The sequence below is a fragment of the Esox lucius genome, chromosome 7 (assembly GCF_011004845.1).
Source record: "Esox lucius isolate fEsoLuc1 chromosome 7, fEsoLuc1.pri, whole genome shotgun sequence".
NCBI lineage: Eukaryota > Metazoa > Chordata > Actinopteri > Esociformes > Esocidae > Esox > Esox lucius.
This window is the reverse complement of record NC_047575.1, coordinates 14,258,331-14,274,276: the sequence shown is the minus strand read 5'-3', so window position 1 is coordinate 14,274,276 and position 15,946 is coordinate 14,258,331. Positions and strand designations below refer to the sequence as shown.

Genomic DNA, 15,946 nt, shown 5'->3' with positions numbered 1-15,946 from the left:
GTCGCTCACTGTGCTGAAATGTCACCAGGCTCTCAGGGAACAAAGCGCTTAATGGAGAGCCAGGGAGCTGAGGCTGAAGGCTTACTCATAGCAGCGGTGTGGTCATCAGGTGGTCCTGTACACTCTGGTGTTAGGTTGAACTTGTGACTGTGTAAGACCCAAGGTGGGAGTTTGACATTGCTTTCGCTGTGATTTGTGATTTGACTGTGAATTAAAACGTATCCTCCAGACTGTGAACTACCATTGGCTTTTGCAGGAATTGCAGGGAATTCACAAAGGAATGCCCATCCGACTGCACAGACCACAGAGAAATCCCACAAGTCTAAGAATCTGTATTAAAACAAAAGCAGATACCATAGCAGTATAATTGACCCGAGGATTATTCGGGGAGGAACTATTTGGTGGATTAGGATGATAATTAGCTTTTAATTGTCCAAGAAAATGTTTTTCAAGCTTGCTGGCTAACATTGTCAGAGCATGCAGAATAACGCAGAGGGAAGAACGAATCCAACCGTTTGGCCTCCCTTCCCTCACTGAGGCCTCTCTGTATGGCAGAGTGGACTCTGTCCGTGAGCGGCGGCAGATTGCGGTCTTGTCGAGCATCTTGGTGGTGTTGTGTCGTACTGTGATGGGGGTGCTGAGATGTCCGTGTGATTGGATTTGTAATCACAGGGAAAGTGTTTCAATAAGGGCGTCCTCTAATGACAAGGTAATGTGTGTGTGTGTGAGAGAGTGACTCACTTGTTCCCGGCGGATTGGCCACACGCAACACACACACACAGAAACGCGTACCACTGCCAGAGACATGCATGCAACCTCCCAGCCAGAGTTCCCACAGGCCTCCAGTCGTCTGAGCCTCCAAACTGTGCCATGAATGATGAGAGGCCTCCTCTCCAAACACAAGCTGTCAGACGCGGAGATGGTAAATATCACGCTGCCAATCACCGGTTGCCATGGATACCATTCTTACCTCTTTCTTGCTGCCCTTCTCTCCCCGCAGGTTTCGGGATGACAGGGGCTACGTGTTGTACCCTCAGATCGGGGATCGTCTGGACCTGATCTGCCCGGCCTCTAACCCCCCAAGCCCCCGCTCTCCCGCCGAGTACGAGTACTACAAGCTGTACCTGGTGTCCACGCGGGAGCAGGCTGACCGCTGTGAAGTCATGGGTAACCCCAACCTTCTGCTCACTTGTGATAAGCCCAACAGTGACATGCGCTTCACCATCAAGTTTCAGGAGTACTCCCCCAACCTGTGGGGCCACGAGTTCCAGACCCTGCAGGACTACTACATCATAGGTGAGGGGACACGAGGTGTGTGTGTGTGTGTGTGTGTGTATTTATCAAATGCACCAAAAAACACAGCATCATTCTACATCAATTAAATTCTTGTGACATGGCACTCGGCATCTACGCAGTAAGAATTAAGAAATATATAAAGCAAAAATATAGCAATAGTATACATAACAATGCAAACTAGCAGCAATTTTAAAGGGTGTAGAATGGGGAATAGAAACAATATGGGTAGAAGTATTGAATATTATAAATATGAGTGTAATATGCCTATGGATGGGCGTATATTAAGGTAGAATCTGATTGTGAGTTTGGAAAGAGACACGTTTGAGGGGGGGTTATGGAAACACCATGCCACCAACGTCGTTACAGAACATTTCAAAGGTTGTGCGGTACGTTTCTATTTCGGCTCCATGCCATTCCAGTGTGTGATGCGTTTCTGTGTGTCTCTAAGACGGTATCTCCCCATGCCTCCCAACAAGTGACACAGATACGACAGTGTAGAGCCATCACATCTCACTAAACTGTCTCCTTACTAGCTCAAACAGGGGTGTGCCAACAGTGTCAAAGACAGAGTGACAGAGTGTGTGTTTGTACAGGATCTATTATCCTGGTTGGTGGGGACCAAAAATACCAGCTATGGTAGTAAAACAAGGAAAAACTGGACTAGTGGGGACATTTCGCCGGTCCCCATAAGGTATATGACTATTTTTAGCATGGGGTTAGGTTTAGGCTAAAAGTTACATTGGGCCCATGTTAAGTGTTAGGTTTAGGGTTAAACTTAAGCTTTGGGTGTTACGGTTGGGTGAGGTTTTAGGAAATAGCAATGTTGAACAGACCCCGCAAAGATAGTGAAATGGGTTCTGCAAGTGAGAAGCCTGGGGCTCAGATGTCTGTGAACTCCCCTCCATGACAGGATCAGATCTGCAGGCTGTGCTCAACATGGGCCTGCTCTGATCCAGTGATGACAGACAGAGACAAGACACTGGGCTGACACTCCCATCACATCCTCTCCCCAACCGCCACACTGGGGAAGCCTGGAAAGGCGTGATGACATTCTTCTCATGCCATTCCAAACAACCGGGCCGCAAATATGTCTCACCTCGCTGCATACTGACAAGATGCATTTACTTCCAATTAAGTTGTTAACAGAGTTATGGAGGGGTTGTGTATTTTGATGTCGGTGCTCTCTCTTTGTTTTTCCTTCTGCCTGCATGATGCTAGATGGACAGATTTGCGTATGTGCGTGCACACGTGAATTTAACCGCAGGGAAATCACATTTAATTAACCTGTCTTGGCATTTGTTAATTTTTCCAATATGGCCTTAATGAGTTGGAGCACCGTGAGACAAAGAAAGCTGGCCGCAGAGAGGGAATTCACACGCCTGCTGTTTTACATTTTTACATAAACATGATGCGGTAGTTGGGGCACTGGTGTTTAATTGGCTGTAATGTGCGGGCGGGAGCTTAAGGGCACAGTCGGGGTATAAGCCAATGGACCGGGACCTACGCCCACCACTCGGAGCCAGGCAGCCAATCACATGCCAACACAGCGTCCACACCGGACCCCGACAGCCGGGCATGCACTCATGGCCAATGCCACGTGTCTCGTTGTCTGTGAACTTGTCCAGTTTGGGGTTTTACATGTGTAGCTACAGCACTGCGTATCTTTGTAAAATGTTATGTATTTTTCTCCAACTCTTATTCATTCCAGGATCGTCTAACCGACTCGGAAACATCTGGTAGTGATTTTTCATAGGTTTGATGCAGTTACAAAAGGTGGTTGCAGGTTTGTTGTAATAAAATGAGACTGGTTTCAGTGTCAGATGGCTGTGTGTTTCGGTAGTGTTCTGCTGCTCTGTTTTCTGTAACAACAGCGGTTAGATGACCCTGGCGGTCCATGGTTCCCCTGGGAGCACTTCAGCCACCCACAGCCATCCCAGAACAACATGAGTGAGATGAGAGATGAGAGTGGCTGTCAAGCAACGCAGCGCACGGATCACATCAAGCCAAACACACTTTCATTATTTACATCCCAGAGGACGGCTTCTGACTGTCTGTCTGTCTGTCTGTCTGTCTGTGTGTATGTGTGTCGTGTGTGTCGTGTGTGATCCAGGTCTATGTGCACATGTGGAGACCAGAGGTCCCTACGAAGATAATGAAGTCTGAATAATCAGTCTTCATAGCTGGTCCCCACAAGGAAAAAGGCTATTTCCAGCTTAGGGGTTAGGTTTATGGAAACGTTCAAGTGGGGTTAGAATTAGGTTAGGTTCGTTTTTGGGATTACAATTATGGTTAGCGTTAGGGTTAGATTAAGGTTTGGAGTTAGATGAATAATGTCTGGGCTCCACACAAGGATGTTAAAATGTGTGTTGAAGTGAGAGAAAGGGGGAGGGCGGGTTTGGAAGAAACTGAGAGATCATGGTGACAACTCTCTAGTGACAGTCCAGTCAGTGTTCCAGTGTTAGTGTGGGTGTGTGTGTGTGTGTTAGTGTGTGTGTGTGTGTGTGTGGGGGGGGGGGGGGGGGGGTGTTTGTGGAAGGGGCTGCGTGATGACTGTGAATAACACAAAGTGACATGTCGCCTCCCCAATCTAGGTCAACAATGGGACCGGGTTGTGCGTGTGTGTTTTAGAGAGAGTGGAACACAGATGAGAGACGGCCTTTATATATGCTTGCTCATGCTTGTATCTATTCAAGACACTTCCGTGTGAATGTTTCAGCATGTTCTTCTGCATGTGCCGTAACCAAAAAGCGCGTGTGGTCGGGGTATGGTTGCATGTGTGTTTGTGGGGCGTGTGCGTGTGTGTGTGTGTGTTTGTTGGTGTGTGTGTTTTGTTGATAAAGGTCATGCCGTAAGACTCCCACACTAATTGGATTGAGGAGGTTTAACACAGTGATTCATTAACCTTCTGGCTCTGCCAGCAATTCACATTAACACACAAACACACACTCCTGGGTCCTCACAGCATGTTCACCCACTGTTTGACAACTGCCCAGACAGACAGATCGAAGTCTGTTCAGTAAGAGACAGACACACACACACACAGATGCGCACACACACACATGCACATAGATATTACTGAGCATTGTGTTATCTTTTTGTTGGGGGCGCGATCAAATAGAAAACTTTCTCACATGGAGGCAGGAATTCTGCAAGTTATCTTTCTCTTTTTCGTTTACTCTCTCTCCCTCTCTCTCTCATATATATATATATATATATATATATATATATATATATATATATATATATTCAGTATGTTGGGGACTACACAGATAGGGAGATTATAGTAGGGTTGCATTATAATGTTTTATTTTTGTATTTAATATAATATTTTTGCAACCCTACCATAATCTCCCTATCTGTGTAGTCCCCAACAGACTGAATACATTTATATATCTTCATCTTTCAGGCACCAGCTGAAGAACATTGTGTGAACAGAGAGATTCCAGTGGTCAGGGGAGAACTGGACCAGCAGTACTCTGGAGGGGTGGCCAGACAGGAATGGGGAAATTGAGATATACAGAGAGAGGGAATAGCAGGATAATACAGTTGATCTCTGGAACTGAGGTGTATCTGGGCTATTAACTAGAACACACTGGTGCTCAGGCTTGAACTTCTGGGTCTCTACTCCATAGGCTGCACTATGCACTCTTTCACACAGGGTCACGCACACACACTTACATTCTGCTCCCATCCCTGAGGCTTTGACATTGTCTGTGGGATTTGCTGTCATGCCAGAGGCTTAATTCCCAGCATGGTGCACAGTCCCCCAGCACCAAAGCATTTAATAGACCCAGAAAATGGCAGACAATCTGCCGGTGTGGCTTGTGGAGCGTGGTGGTGATGATGTAATGGCTTCAGACACAAATCTCACCAATCTGAACTTGTGTGTCTTCAAGTCTTAAAGAGAGACTGACACTCAAGACCAGTCAGACAGCCATGCGGTCATCGTCATGGGCCGATCTTCACGAGTCAGCCAGTCAGTAAGCCAGGCAGTCATCGTTGTGCCAATCATCATGAGTCAGCCAGAGAGCCAGTCAGTAAGCCAGGCGGTCAGAAAGTCAGTCAGTCAGCCAGGCGGTCATCATCATGGGCCGATCTTCACGAGTCAGCCAGTCACAGAGTTAGTCAGTAAGCTGTGCGGTCAGAAAGTCAGTCAACCAGGTGGTCATCATCATTGGCCAGTCTTCACAAGTCAGCCAGCAAGAGAGCCAGTCAGTAAGCCAGGCGGTCAGAAAGTCAGTCAGCCAGGCAGTCATTGTCATGGGCCAGTCTTCACAAGTCAGCCAGTCAAAGAGTCAGTCAGTAGGCAGGGGTTCATCATCGTGCCAATCGTCATCAGTCAGCCAGAGAGTCAGTCAGTCAGCCAGGCGGTCATCGTCATGGGCCAATCTTCACGAGTCAGACAGTCAGCGAGTCAGTCAGTCTCATGTGTTGGCATATGACTTATCAGCAAGTGCTAGTTTTATCAGCATGTATGTAAACATGTACCTCACCCAGGAAGTAAGGTTGAAATGTTAATGGGTCTGAAAAAGTTTTTGGATGTTGACCTTGACCAGAGAGTTGACCATCTACTATTAGGAGCATGGAAGATAACTGGCCAGATGTATTTTTATAGATGGAAATACAAGATCTACAGTATATTTATTCCTTTCTTTTCTCTATCTGTCCTGCTATTCTCCTCCAACCAGTGACATACTTTCAATGTATGCCATTAAGAAACTAATTAGGATAATGAACAGAGAGAGGGGGCGGCCCATCTTCCTTTTCCAAACTCTATTAAATAACAGGCCGTATCTTCCCGCCTTACACACAAAAGGCATCAGGAACCTCACCAGTTGTCCAGGTAACACATGTAATTCTGCTGTCTCAATCACACAGCTAACACAGTCCCATGGCTAAAACAGTCCCATGGCTAAAACAGTCCCATGGCTAAAACAGTCCCATGGCTATCACAGTTCCATGGCTATCACAGTTCCATGGCTAACACAGTTCCATGGCTACCACAGTTCCATGGCTAACACAGTTCCATGTCTACCACAGTTCCATGTCTACCACAGTCCCATGTCTACCACAGTCCCATGGCTAAAACAGTCCCATGGCTAAAACAGTCCCATGGCTACCACAGTTCCATGGCTAACACAGTTCCATGGCTAACACAGTTCCATGGCTACCACAGTTCCATGGCTACCACAGTCCCATGGCTAACACAGTTCCATGGCTAACACAGTTCCATGTCTACCACAGTTCAATGTCTACCACAGTTCCATGGCTAACACCGTTCCATGGCTAACACAGTCCCATGGCTAACACAGTCAAGTGACTAAAACAGTACCTCGGCTAACACAGTCACACAGCTAGAACAGTGCCATGTGTCTAACACCGTACCATATGTCTAACACAGTACCATGTCTAACACAGTACCATGTGACTAACACAATACCATGTGACTAACACTGTACCATGTGACTAACACTGTACCATGTGACTAACACAGTACCATGACTAACACAGGAAGCTCAGCCAGCCTCTACGTAAGTCATAGAAACAGAAGTAGCAGCTCTTTGTCACTTTGTCCCTACACTAATACAGTGAACTGACATTTCAAGCAACAATTGATACTTCCATCTGTGCCTTTTAATTTAAACAATTTTATCCACTAAGCAGTATAAGAATGCTCAACATATGGGGTATTAAACAGTTGGACCTGTGCAGACTGTGGCACGAGGATATAGAATCACTGAATCATCATCCGGGAGCTGTTGGGGAATCTGAGGGACCACGGTCAGTCAATAAGGAATATATTTTGCTCTCGGGTATGGTATTTTAATAGAGTCCAAATGGAAATGATTCCAAAGTTATCTGATTCGTCTTTCCTGAATCTGCAATAACGGCTGATCCATCCCTTAAAAGAAGGAAAATAATATATTGTACCGGCCTTTCTCCCCGCTTCCTCTCTCCCCCCTCCCTCCCTCTCTCCCTCATCTTCTCCCCCTTGGCTATTCTCTGACTCAGTTGTCAGACTGGGTTAGTTCAGCTGGATGCCTCTCTATAATGCCTCTATTTTTTTCTCCCCTTAGTGAAACATGTTTTCAGTGTTGGGGCGGGTGGGCTTTTTTTTTATTGTACTCCAGGGGAAAGAGCCTTGAATGATGTAGTGCAATCTCAGATCTCCACTCCCCTTTACATGTTCAACATGTCACCCCACTCCACTTTCAGTTGCACAGCTCAGCCGGGTGGGAACAACCATTCAGTTCACATGTTGAAGACACATGATTAACTACACACACACTTAGATGACACATGCACTCTAAAAGTGAAGGTCAAAGTGGACGTTTTAAGTGTTCTTTAAATGTAGCCTTTTGGGGTTCGTTTTGAGGGGCTGGTTCAAAAGAAACCTCCAAAGGTTCTTCAGTTCTTTAAGGAAGCACTTAAAAGGGTTTTTCAATGAATCTTTTTTCAAGATTTTCTTGAAAACTTGTAGTTCAAATTGAAGAAACCTCAAAATGTTCCAATTTTATCAAGAATTTTTTTCAATACAAAATGTGTGAGCAATTTTGTGTGGGTGGCGTGTGTTCAAGTTTTTAATAGTCCTATGAAAGGATACACAGTGCCACCACACAAATAAATTGCTACTTTCAGGTTCCTGCTCGACAATGCCAAGAACATACACAAATGAGATAAAAAAGGATTAAAGGAATTTGATAATATAAAATTCCCATGGTGTGTTTGTCTGAGTTTTTGTATGGGTGCGTGTGTTTTTGTGTGTGGGCATGTGCGTGCGTGCTTGTGTGTGTTCAACACAAGGATAATGATGTATGGAGCGTAGATGTGTTTGTTGATCCTTCCTCGGCAGTGTGCATCTGTCAGAGTGACACAGGTAAAGCAGAAAGCAGCCATTACAAAGATGATGGACGCTGTTGTTTTCTCTTTCAACTGTTTTCTCTGTATGACAATGTGTCTGTGTGTTATCTCCCTCCTCCTCCAGCGCCTTATCTCTCCCTATCTCCTCACTGAAGCTGACAGGAACATGACCCAGAAAACCCTCTTCTGATTTCAGACTTGGATAGGGCCTCTATGTCTCCTCATCTCCATCTCCCTCTCTGTCTCGTCCGCTGTCTTTCTCTCTCTCTATCCCACTTCTCATCCAGTTCTCTCTATCACTCCTCACGTTACCCGTTCTCTGTTTCTTAATTTAGTCTTCTCTCTCTCTCTCTCTCTCTCTCTCGCTTTCTCTCTCCCTCCCACTCCTTCTACCCCTGTTTGTGCCTTCAGCACCACTCCATCCATCTCTCATCCTCTTCTGCTATCTCCCTGTTCCCTTTCATATCTATCTGATTTCTGACTGTTCTTTACTGGTTTTTAAAAGCCCCTCCCTATAGTTTACGATTCCGCCTCAAAGCGTTGGTATAGCTGTAGTCAATGTGAAGGCAGATACTCAGTTTAATGAGGTCCATAATGTACCTGAGGTATTACGCTAATGGGGAGGGGGTGCCGAAGACAGACACAGATGGCTGCAGAGACAGAAAGCTGATAACAGCAGAACTTAGAGAGAGGGGATAAGGAAGGACCTTTATGCTGAGTCACACATGTCAATCAGCCTTCAAATAACGTGAACTAAGTCAGACCTGCTTCAACTGCCATTTATCGCCGTTTATTGGCTAAGAACCACAGTTAGTATTCCGTGAACGCCCTCCTCCAATCAAAGAGAGGTGAAGCATCATCTGTTTCAATTCGTGTCCAATCAGGCGGTGTCCTCTGTGACTCTACCAATTCCAGATTAGTGCACTGAGGCAGAGCCACGGCTATTTGGCTCGGGAGACACTGCTGCCCACACGAAGTGGGAAAAGTTGTTTAGGCCCAGTTTACAACTCTGTGCAATGAGGAAAAACACAAATTCAATTTGAGGGGTGGAAATAGGAAATGAAGCTTGCCTGGACAGAGAGACGAGGAGCTACTCCAAAATGACCACATCTCCGGATAAGTGCAACAGTTAGTTTAGCCTAACAATAAAAGCATTGGCTTTGATTAATACATAATTCCAACCTAAATGTTTTTCGTAGTCAATTCACAAATTGTATCTTCCTTCCACTTGATGTAACAGCAAGCCAAATGGAAAGCTACCTCTGTCAGATCAGCAGTGTGCTTTAAAGGAAATTCCTTTCTCTTTATTTGGCCCCCCCAGCCACAATATAACCCTTTCTGGGTCAGATGTCAGAGGTCAGCCCTTCTCTACCAACCACCAATAGAAGCAACACTGTGCTGCACTGCATGGAGCTCCACTGTGTCACATTTAGAAAATAGCCTACACAGACCTGCCGACCTTACCACCCACCGACACATGTACAACATCAGCTAACAGGCTCATTAACAATGAGCTGATATTGGACTGCTGCGGTTAGACAGCCCGCGAAGAGAATGCAGTCTAGATTTAAAACTATGCCTCTCAATACGACTCGGTGGTATTTAAAATGGCCATTATCTCCGTCCATTCATTCTGTACATATGTAACTCAAGCAAACATGAACTAGACGTTTTATTGGCCGGTGAGCGGTCCTCCCGCGGAGCCCGCCCAATGTGTCTGCACGTCCTACCGAGCCGACCCACGGGGCAGAGTGGCAGCTGATGGGGCTCAGCTAAAGCCCGCAATCAATCACTCAACTGAATTACAAGTATGCTTATGCGAGGCGCGCCGATTTCTTTAATTTCTCGCAGGACGGGTTAACCGGTTCACTGGGTTTAGCCCCGTTACAGGCGGGATAAACCCGTCTTTTGGAGTGGAGCTAGCTGCTGTCGTTGGCGGATGGGGCAATCCCTTTTCCGCCCCTTTTAATTATGAGCGTGGGGGAGGTTTGGCCGTGGTGAGGTTGAGGCTAAGTGGGTCACACGCTGGGTCAATGCTGTACGTGCCAGAGGCCAAAACAGCCCCCCTCCTCCGGTTCCACTCAAGCGTGACGGCTCTTGGAGGACCGATGGACTGATAAGGGGCGATACGTGATGTTTTGCTGGTCTGAGAGGGGAACGTCGTTGTGACCCGCGATCCGGTTCATTAAGATCTCCCGTATATGAAAAAAAAAAACGAAACGATTATGTCTGTTTGCGTAGCATTTGTTCGCTGGTTTCTTTGTTTTCCACCCAGCTTTTCAAACTGCGGACTATGATGAGTCAGTGGCAGACGTTGTCGTCCTCTACTCCTGTCTTGTCACAGTGTCAGTCCCCTGTGTTATGGAGGTGCTGTGTTCATGAGTCAATGGGCCAGTCTCTTCCTTGGGACATTCATTAACTGTGTTACCCTTCTGTCCTGGTTTAGGGGTTTTCAGAGCACACTGCAGTCTTGGCTGTGCATCCCTCTTTCTTTTTCTCTCTGTTACTCTGTCTTTTTCTCTCTCTCCTTCACCACAGATCATCATCTCAATTATTTGCTCTTCCCCTACGTTCTTCTTCTCTGTTTAGCACCTAAACTTGCTCATCATCTCGATTACTCTCTCCCTTTCGTCTCTCCTCTTTCCATCCACAAAGTTGATGGCTGCTCACCTCCTGCTCGGCAATTAGTTTGGGTGTGAATACGCTTGTATCGATGTGTGGCGCTTGCGAGTGCGTGCGTGCGTGCGTATGTGTGTACGCGCACGCATCACATAAACCGTAATTTAGTGTTTAGTGGGGCATGACTGCAGATTTGGTTTGGTCCACAGTGTGTTTGGTGGGGCATGACTGTGGGTTTGGTTTGGTCCACAGTGTGTTTAGTGGGGCATGACTGTGGGTTTGGTTTGGTCCACAGTGTGTTTGGTGGGGCATGACTGTGGGTTTGGTTTGGTCCACAGTGTGTTTGGTGGGGCATGACTGTGGGTTTGGTTTGGTCCACGGTGTGTTTGGTGGGGCATGACTGCGGGTTTGGTTTGGTCCACGGTGTGTTTGGTGGGGCATGACTGTGGGTTTGGTTTGGTCCACGGTGTGTTTGGTGGGGCATGACTGCGGGTTTGGTTTGGTCCACGGTGTGTTTGGTGGGGCATGACTGTGGGTTTGGTTTGGTCCACAGTGTGTTTGGTGGGGCATGACTGTGGGTTTGGTTTGGTCCACGGTGTGTTTGGTGGGGCATGACTGCGGGTTTGGTTTGGTCCACGGTGTGTTTGGTGGGGCATGACTGTGGGTTTGGTTTGGTCCACAGTGTGTTTGGTGGGGCATGACTGCGGGTTTGGTTTGGTCCACAGTGTGTTTGGTGGGGCATGACTGTGTGTTTGGTTTGGTCCACAGTGTGTTTGGTGGGGCATGACTGTGGGTTTGGTTTGGTCCACAGTGTTTGGTGACTTTTGGCTCTATGATCTGACCTAGAGCCCCTTACCAGAAGGTGTTTACGGTTAGTAAACCGTGATTGTCTGAGGAATGCTCGTCAATGAACAAAACATAAACTCTCTACCAGATCAGGAACTCTCTGGGGGTTAGGCGTGGACGTGTCGGGCGCCACCAGGTCTCCTAAACACTGCTGTACTGCTGCAGCATGAGTCCAAATCCGGCCCGCTGCTTTCCGCAAAAAACCCTGCATCTTTTCCAACTGTCTCTGTCAAGAACGCAGAAAAACGCCAGAAAAACAGGATGGACATGTGACGTTACCCAAAAGCTTGCAGAGTTAAGGAAAATGTTATTGTGGACATGTGAAAGACTAACATGTTAACATGTACCGTGGCGATGATAAGAGAAAAGGGTGGTGGGAAAAAACGCATCTGTCAGCATGCCACCTAGCCTGTGGGAGACGGTGGAGGAGGTGTCATGGCTTGGGCATGTATGGCTGCCACGGTAACTGACTCACTTTGTCTTCACTGATGATGTCACTGCTGACGGCAGTGGCAGAAAGAATTCTGAAGTGTACATAAACATCATGTCTGCTAAAGTCCAAGCAAACGCCTCAAAACCCATTGTAAGGCAAGACAATGAACAAGAAAGTGATCTCAGACATACTGTCATAGAAACTGGAGAGTTTCTAAACGCAAAGGATTTGCGACCGGACGCTAAATCGAGCGCTTGACTTTGAAAAAAATAAAACGCTCTTCGCTGTTGCAATACTTACAGAGAGTGTAGTTTCACTGCTGATGTAACCCAACAAAATGCTGTTGTTCTCTGACAACTTTTGCTTGTATTATTTACACTGGACAGGGTAATGAAGGTTCCTCTCTTCCTTAGCTACATCTGACGGGACGAAGATGGGGCTGGACAGCATGAGGGGAGGCGTGTGTGTGACGCGAGGGATGAAGGTGGTCCTCAAAGTGGGACAGAGTAAGTGTCATCATCACCTTGGTTCAGTGCAATATCAACTTTTCAATGTAGTCATCCTCATATAAATGTATTCACGGGTATTCGATTGTCTCGCATGGGTCGTTAAACAATAATCATGAAACTGTCCAATGTTGTGTCGTTCATAACCCAAAACCAAATTTGATTTCCCGTAGCTGCTTATGGGCTCCCAGCCAAACCCAAACCAGACCCGAACCGCTTCAACCCCAGAGGTAAGTGTACGGAACTCCCATCAGTGGCTTAATGACACCATGACTACAGAAATAATAACCTCTGACGCCTCTTCCCCTAACAGGAAACAGTACCGCGCCCGCTTCTGGCAGCGAGGGCGGGGGGGACAACCCTGTCCCCTCTAATGTGGCCGTGATCGCTGGGGCGGCGGGGGGCGGCGCCTTCCTCCTCATCGCAGCAGCTGTCGTCTCTGTGCTGTGTTACCGCTGGCGACAGAGCAAGCACTCGGAGAGCCACCACCCCACCATGACCCTGTCCACCCTCACCCCCAAGAGGGCCGGCGGCGGCCAGGCCGGCTCCTCCGGCGGAGGCAACAGCGGCTCGGAGCCCAGCGACATCATCATCCCTCTGCGGACTTCAGACTCGGCCTACTGCCCGCACTACGAGAAGGTGAGCGGGGACTACGGCCATCCGGTCTACATCGTCCAGGAGATGCCCCCCCAGAGCCCAGCCAACATCTACTACAAAGTATGAGGGCGGGACCTCCACGGAGCCCGGCCGGCTTAGACACACAGGAGGAGCAACGGACAGACTCCTGTTTTCGACTTCAAAACCCAACCGTCCCCTCTATCTCCCTTACTCCGCCTCCTTCTTTTGGTAACAAACTGTCTGGAACGCCCCCACCCCCCCACCCCCCAAGCCCCGAGGGCTGTGCTGTACAGTGCCCTGACACTGGATGGACGGAGGGGTGGTTGTGTGTGGGCGGGGCCTTTGGACCAGTTCCTGGCTCTGAAGGCTGTGATGAAAGCCACAATACCCTATGAGCGTGAGGGCTGCTGAGCAGTGGCGGCAGCTCGGTACTGCCTCTTGCTCAGAGTGAGGGCTGACACTGGATATTAAATGTCAAGCCTCCTCAAAGTGAAAGCGTTTGTCTTGTGATGGAACGGGTTTGTGCACGGCTACACCTAAGCGCTACGCTGGCTTGTGCGTGGTGTGTCAGTCTTAACCCTGTAAGACCCGAGCATTGATCCAGACGAGAAGAAACGTTTGCCTTTAGAAATGGGCCGTTGGGTTTTGCTGGTAGGAAAAGATTTTGTGTGAAATTCTTATCGGTTCAAGTCATGTCAAAATGGATTTCAAACAAAATGTGTAATGGTACATTTAAAATTCTAAAGTAATTTTGTCTGAAATAGCTTAATTGATCAACTTAACATGTCCACATTAAAGTATGTTTTCATTAAAACATATCTGAAAGGGTCAACTACTTTGTGGGTTTTCTATGTATGGAAAATATCTGACTTTGTTGTCTTTTCTGATTCTGACCTGACCTCTATTCCACAAAATGAATGGTCATCAGCAGCAGTATTCTGACCTTGTGAAACACTTATTAAGATAGCCATTTTTGACCTTTTGATGTGTAGAGAGAACATCGAAGTTACTCTATGTATGTGTTTGTCTGTATTTCCAGGATTTGGAAGGAGAACCATCTCTCTTCCTTGTTTTTATCGATATGCTGTATGAATGTGGCCTTATGTCTTAGTTTGGCACCCCTTTAGGCAGATTGATTTTACAGAACCACCTCTAGCTCGTTTCTTAATTGCTTTTTTCCTACATTAACAGAACATCTTAACGAAAACAGGAAAAAAAGATGTAAGTCATTTTCTTGCATGAATGGCTTACAAAAATATGCTGTTGTTTCAGACAAGCAGACAAGTTTTTAATGTGTAAGAGGCTACTGATGCCAAAACAATTATACTGACACGCAACAAATACCACCAAGAATTTCATTTGGGTCATAGGAGATGCATTGTACAGTGTTGGACATTGTGTTTCTATTGTGGACTTGTGCAGGATGCGTTATAGGTAGGTTTGGCTTTGCCAGTGTGGGTCTAACAGGGTTGAAACCAAAACCACAAAAGCCAAGATTACAAGATTTTACCCATTGTCATCATTTACAGATGATATATTAGTTTTTTCTTTTCTTTTTTCTAAACTAATGAGTAGAGTTTTCTATATTGTATGTCATATTTCCATTAGGCGCAATTGTTTGTCTGTATTGTGAGTTTACTCTTCTACAGTCTAGATGGAATCTAGGTACAGTACTGTTATTTATTTTTGTGTGTTTTTCTTTGCATTTTGGGGGGTTTGTCTTTGGTGTGGAGGATGTTCTCTTCCTTTATCCATTTCCTTCACTCACACCCCTGCATTGACAAAGTTGACTTTTCTGTATATAAAATGTCACAGAGGATGGAGGAGAGTACAACAACTCAAAGAGATGTACTCAGCAATAGACAGACTAAGAGACAGGACAAAGTATTGGGAAACTGTTTGAAAAGATGAACCCACCAACACTGTGGTACTCGTGTACTGTCTGTTCATCCGTGTCCACACATCGCACAAACAAAACCCTGAAAGCCCAACAATATTATACATCGACACTGAACAAAATTATAAACACAACACTATTGTTTTTGCCACCATTTATCATGAGCTGAACTCAAAGATCTAAGACTTTCTCTATGTACACAAAAGGCCTATTTCTCTCAAATATTGTTCACAAATCTGTCTAAATCTGTGTTAGTGAGCACTTCTCCTTTGCCGAGATAATCCATCCAGCTCACAGGTGTAGCATATCAAGATGCATGATTATTGCACAGGTGTGCCTAAGGCTGGCCACAATAAAAGGCCACTCTAAAATGTGCAGTTTCACTGTATTGGGGGGGTCCGAAAACCAGTCAGTATCTGGTGTGACCACCATTTGCCTCACGCAGTGCAACACATCTCCTTTGCATAGAGTTGATCAGGTTGTTGATTGTGGCCTGTGGAATGTTGGTCCACTCCTCTTCAATGTCTGTGCGAAGTTGCTGGATATTGGCAGGACCTGGAACACGCTGTCGTATACGCCGTTCCAGAGCATCCCAAACATACTAAATGTGTGACCTGTCCAGTGAGTTTGCTGGCCATGCGAGAACTGGGTTGTATTAAGCTTCCAGGAATTGTGTACAGATCCTTGCAACATGGGGCCGTGCATTATCATGCTGCAACATGAGGTGATGGTCGTGGATGAATGGCACAACAATAGGCCTCAGGATCTTGTCACAGTATCACTGTGCATTCAAAATGCCATCGATTAAATGCACCTGTGTTCATTGTCCATAACACACGCCTGCCCATACCATAACCCCACCGCCACCAT

The 15,946-nt window shown here is 46.6% G+C and overlaps 1 protein-coding gene across 2 annotated transcripts in view; it reads left to right on the top strand.

The window, feature by feature from the left end:
• efnb3a (ephrin-B3a) overlaps positions 1-15,259 on the top strand; it is a 34,372-nt gene extending 19,113 nt beyond the window's left edge. For both annotated transcript variants that reach the window (XM_010894640.4, XM_010894641.4), the window contains exons 2-5: positions 1,001-1,296; positions 12,469-12,561; positions 12,735-12,791; positions 12,875-15,259. In XM_010894640.4, the coding sequence (XP_010892942.1) occupies positions 1,001-1,296; positions 12,469-12,561; positions 12,735-12,791; positions 12,875-13,284 (856 nt within the window). In that variant the 3' untranslated portion in view covers positions 13,285-15,259. The remainder of the gene's footprint in view (positions 1-1,000; positions 1,297-12,468; positions 12,562-12,734; positions 12,792-12,874) is intronic.
• The last annotated feature ends 687 nt before the right edge of the window (positions 15,260-15,946 follow it).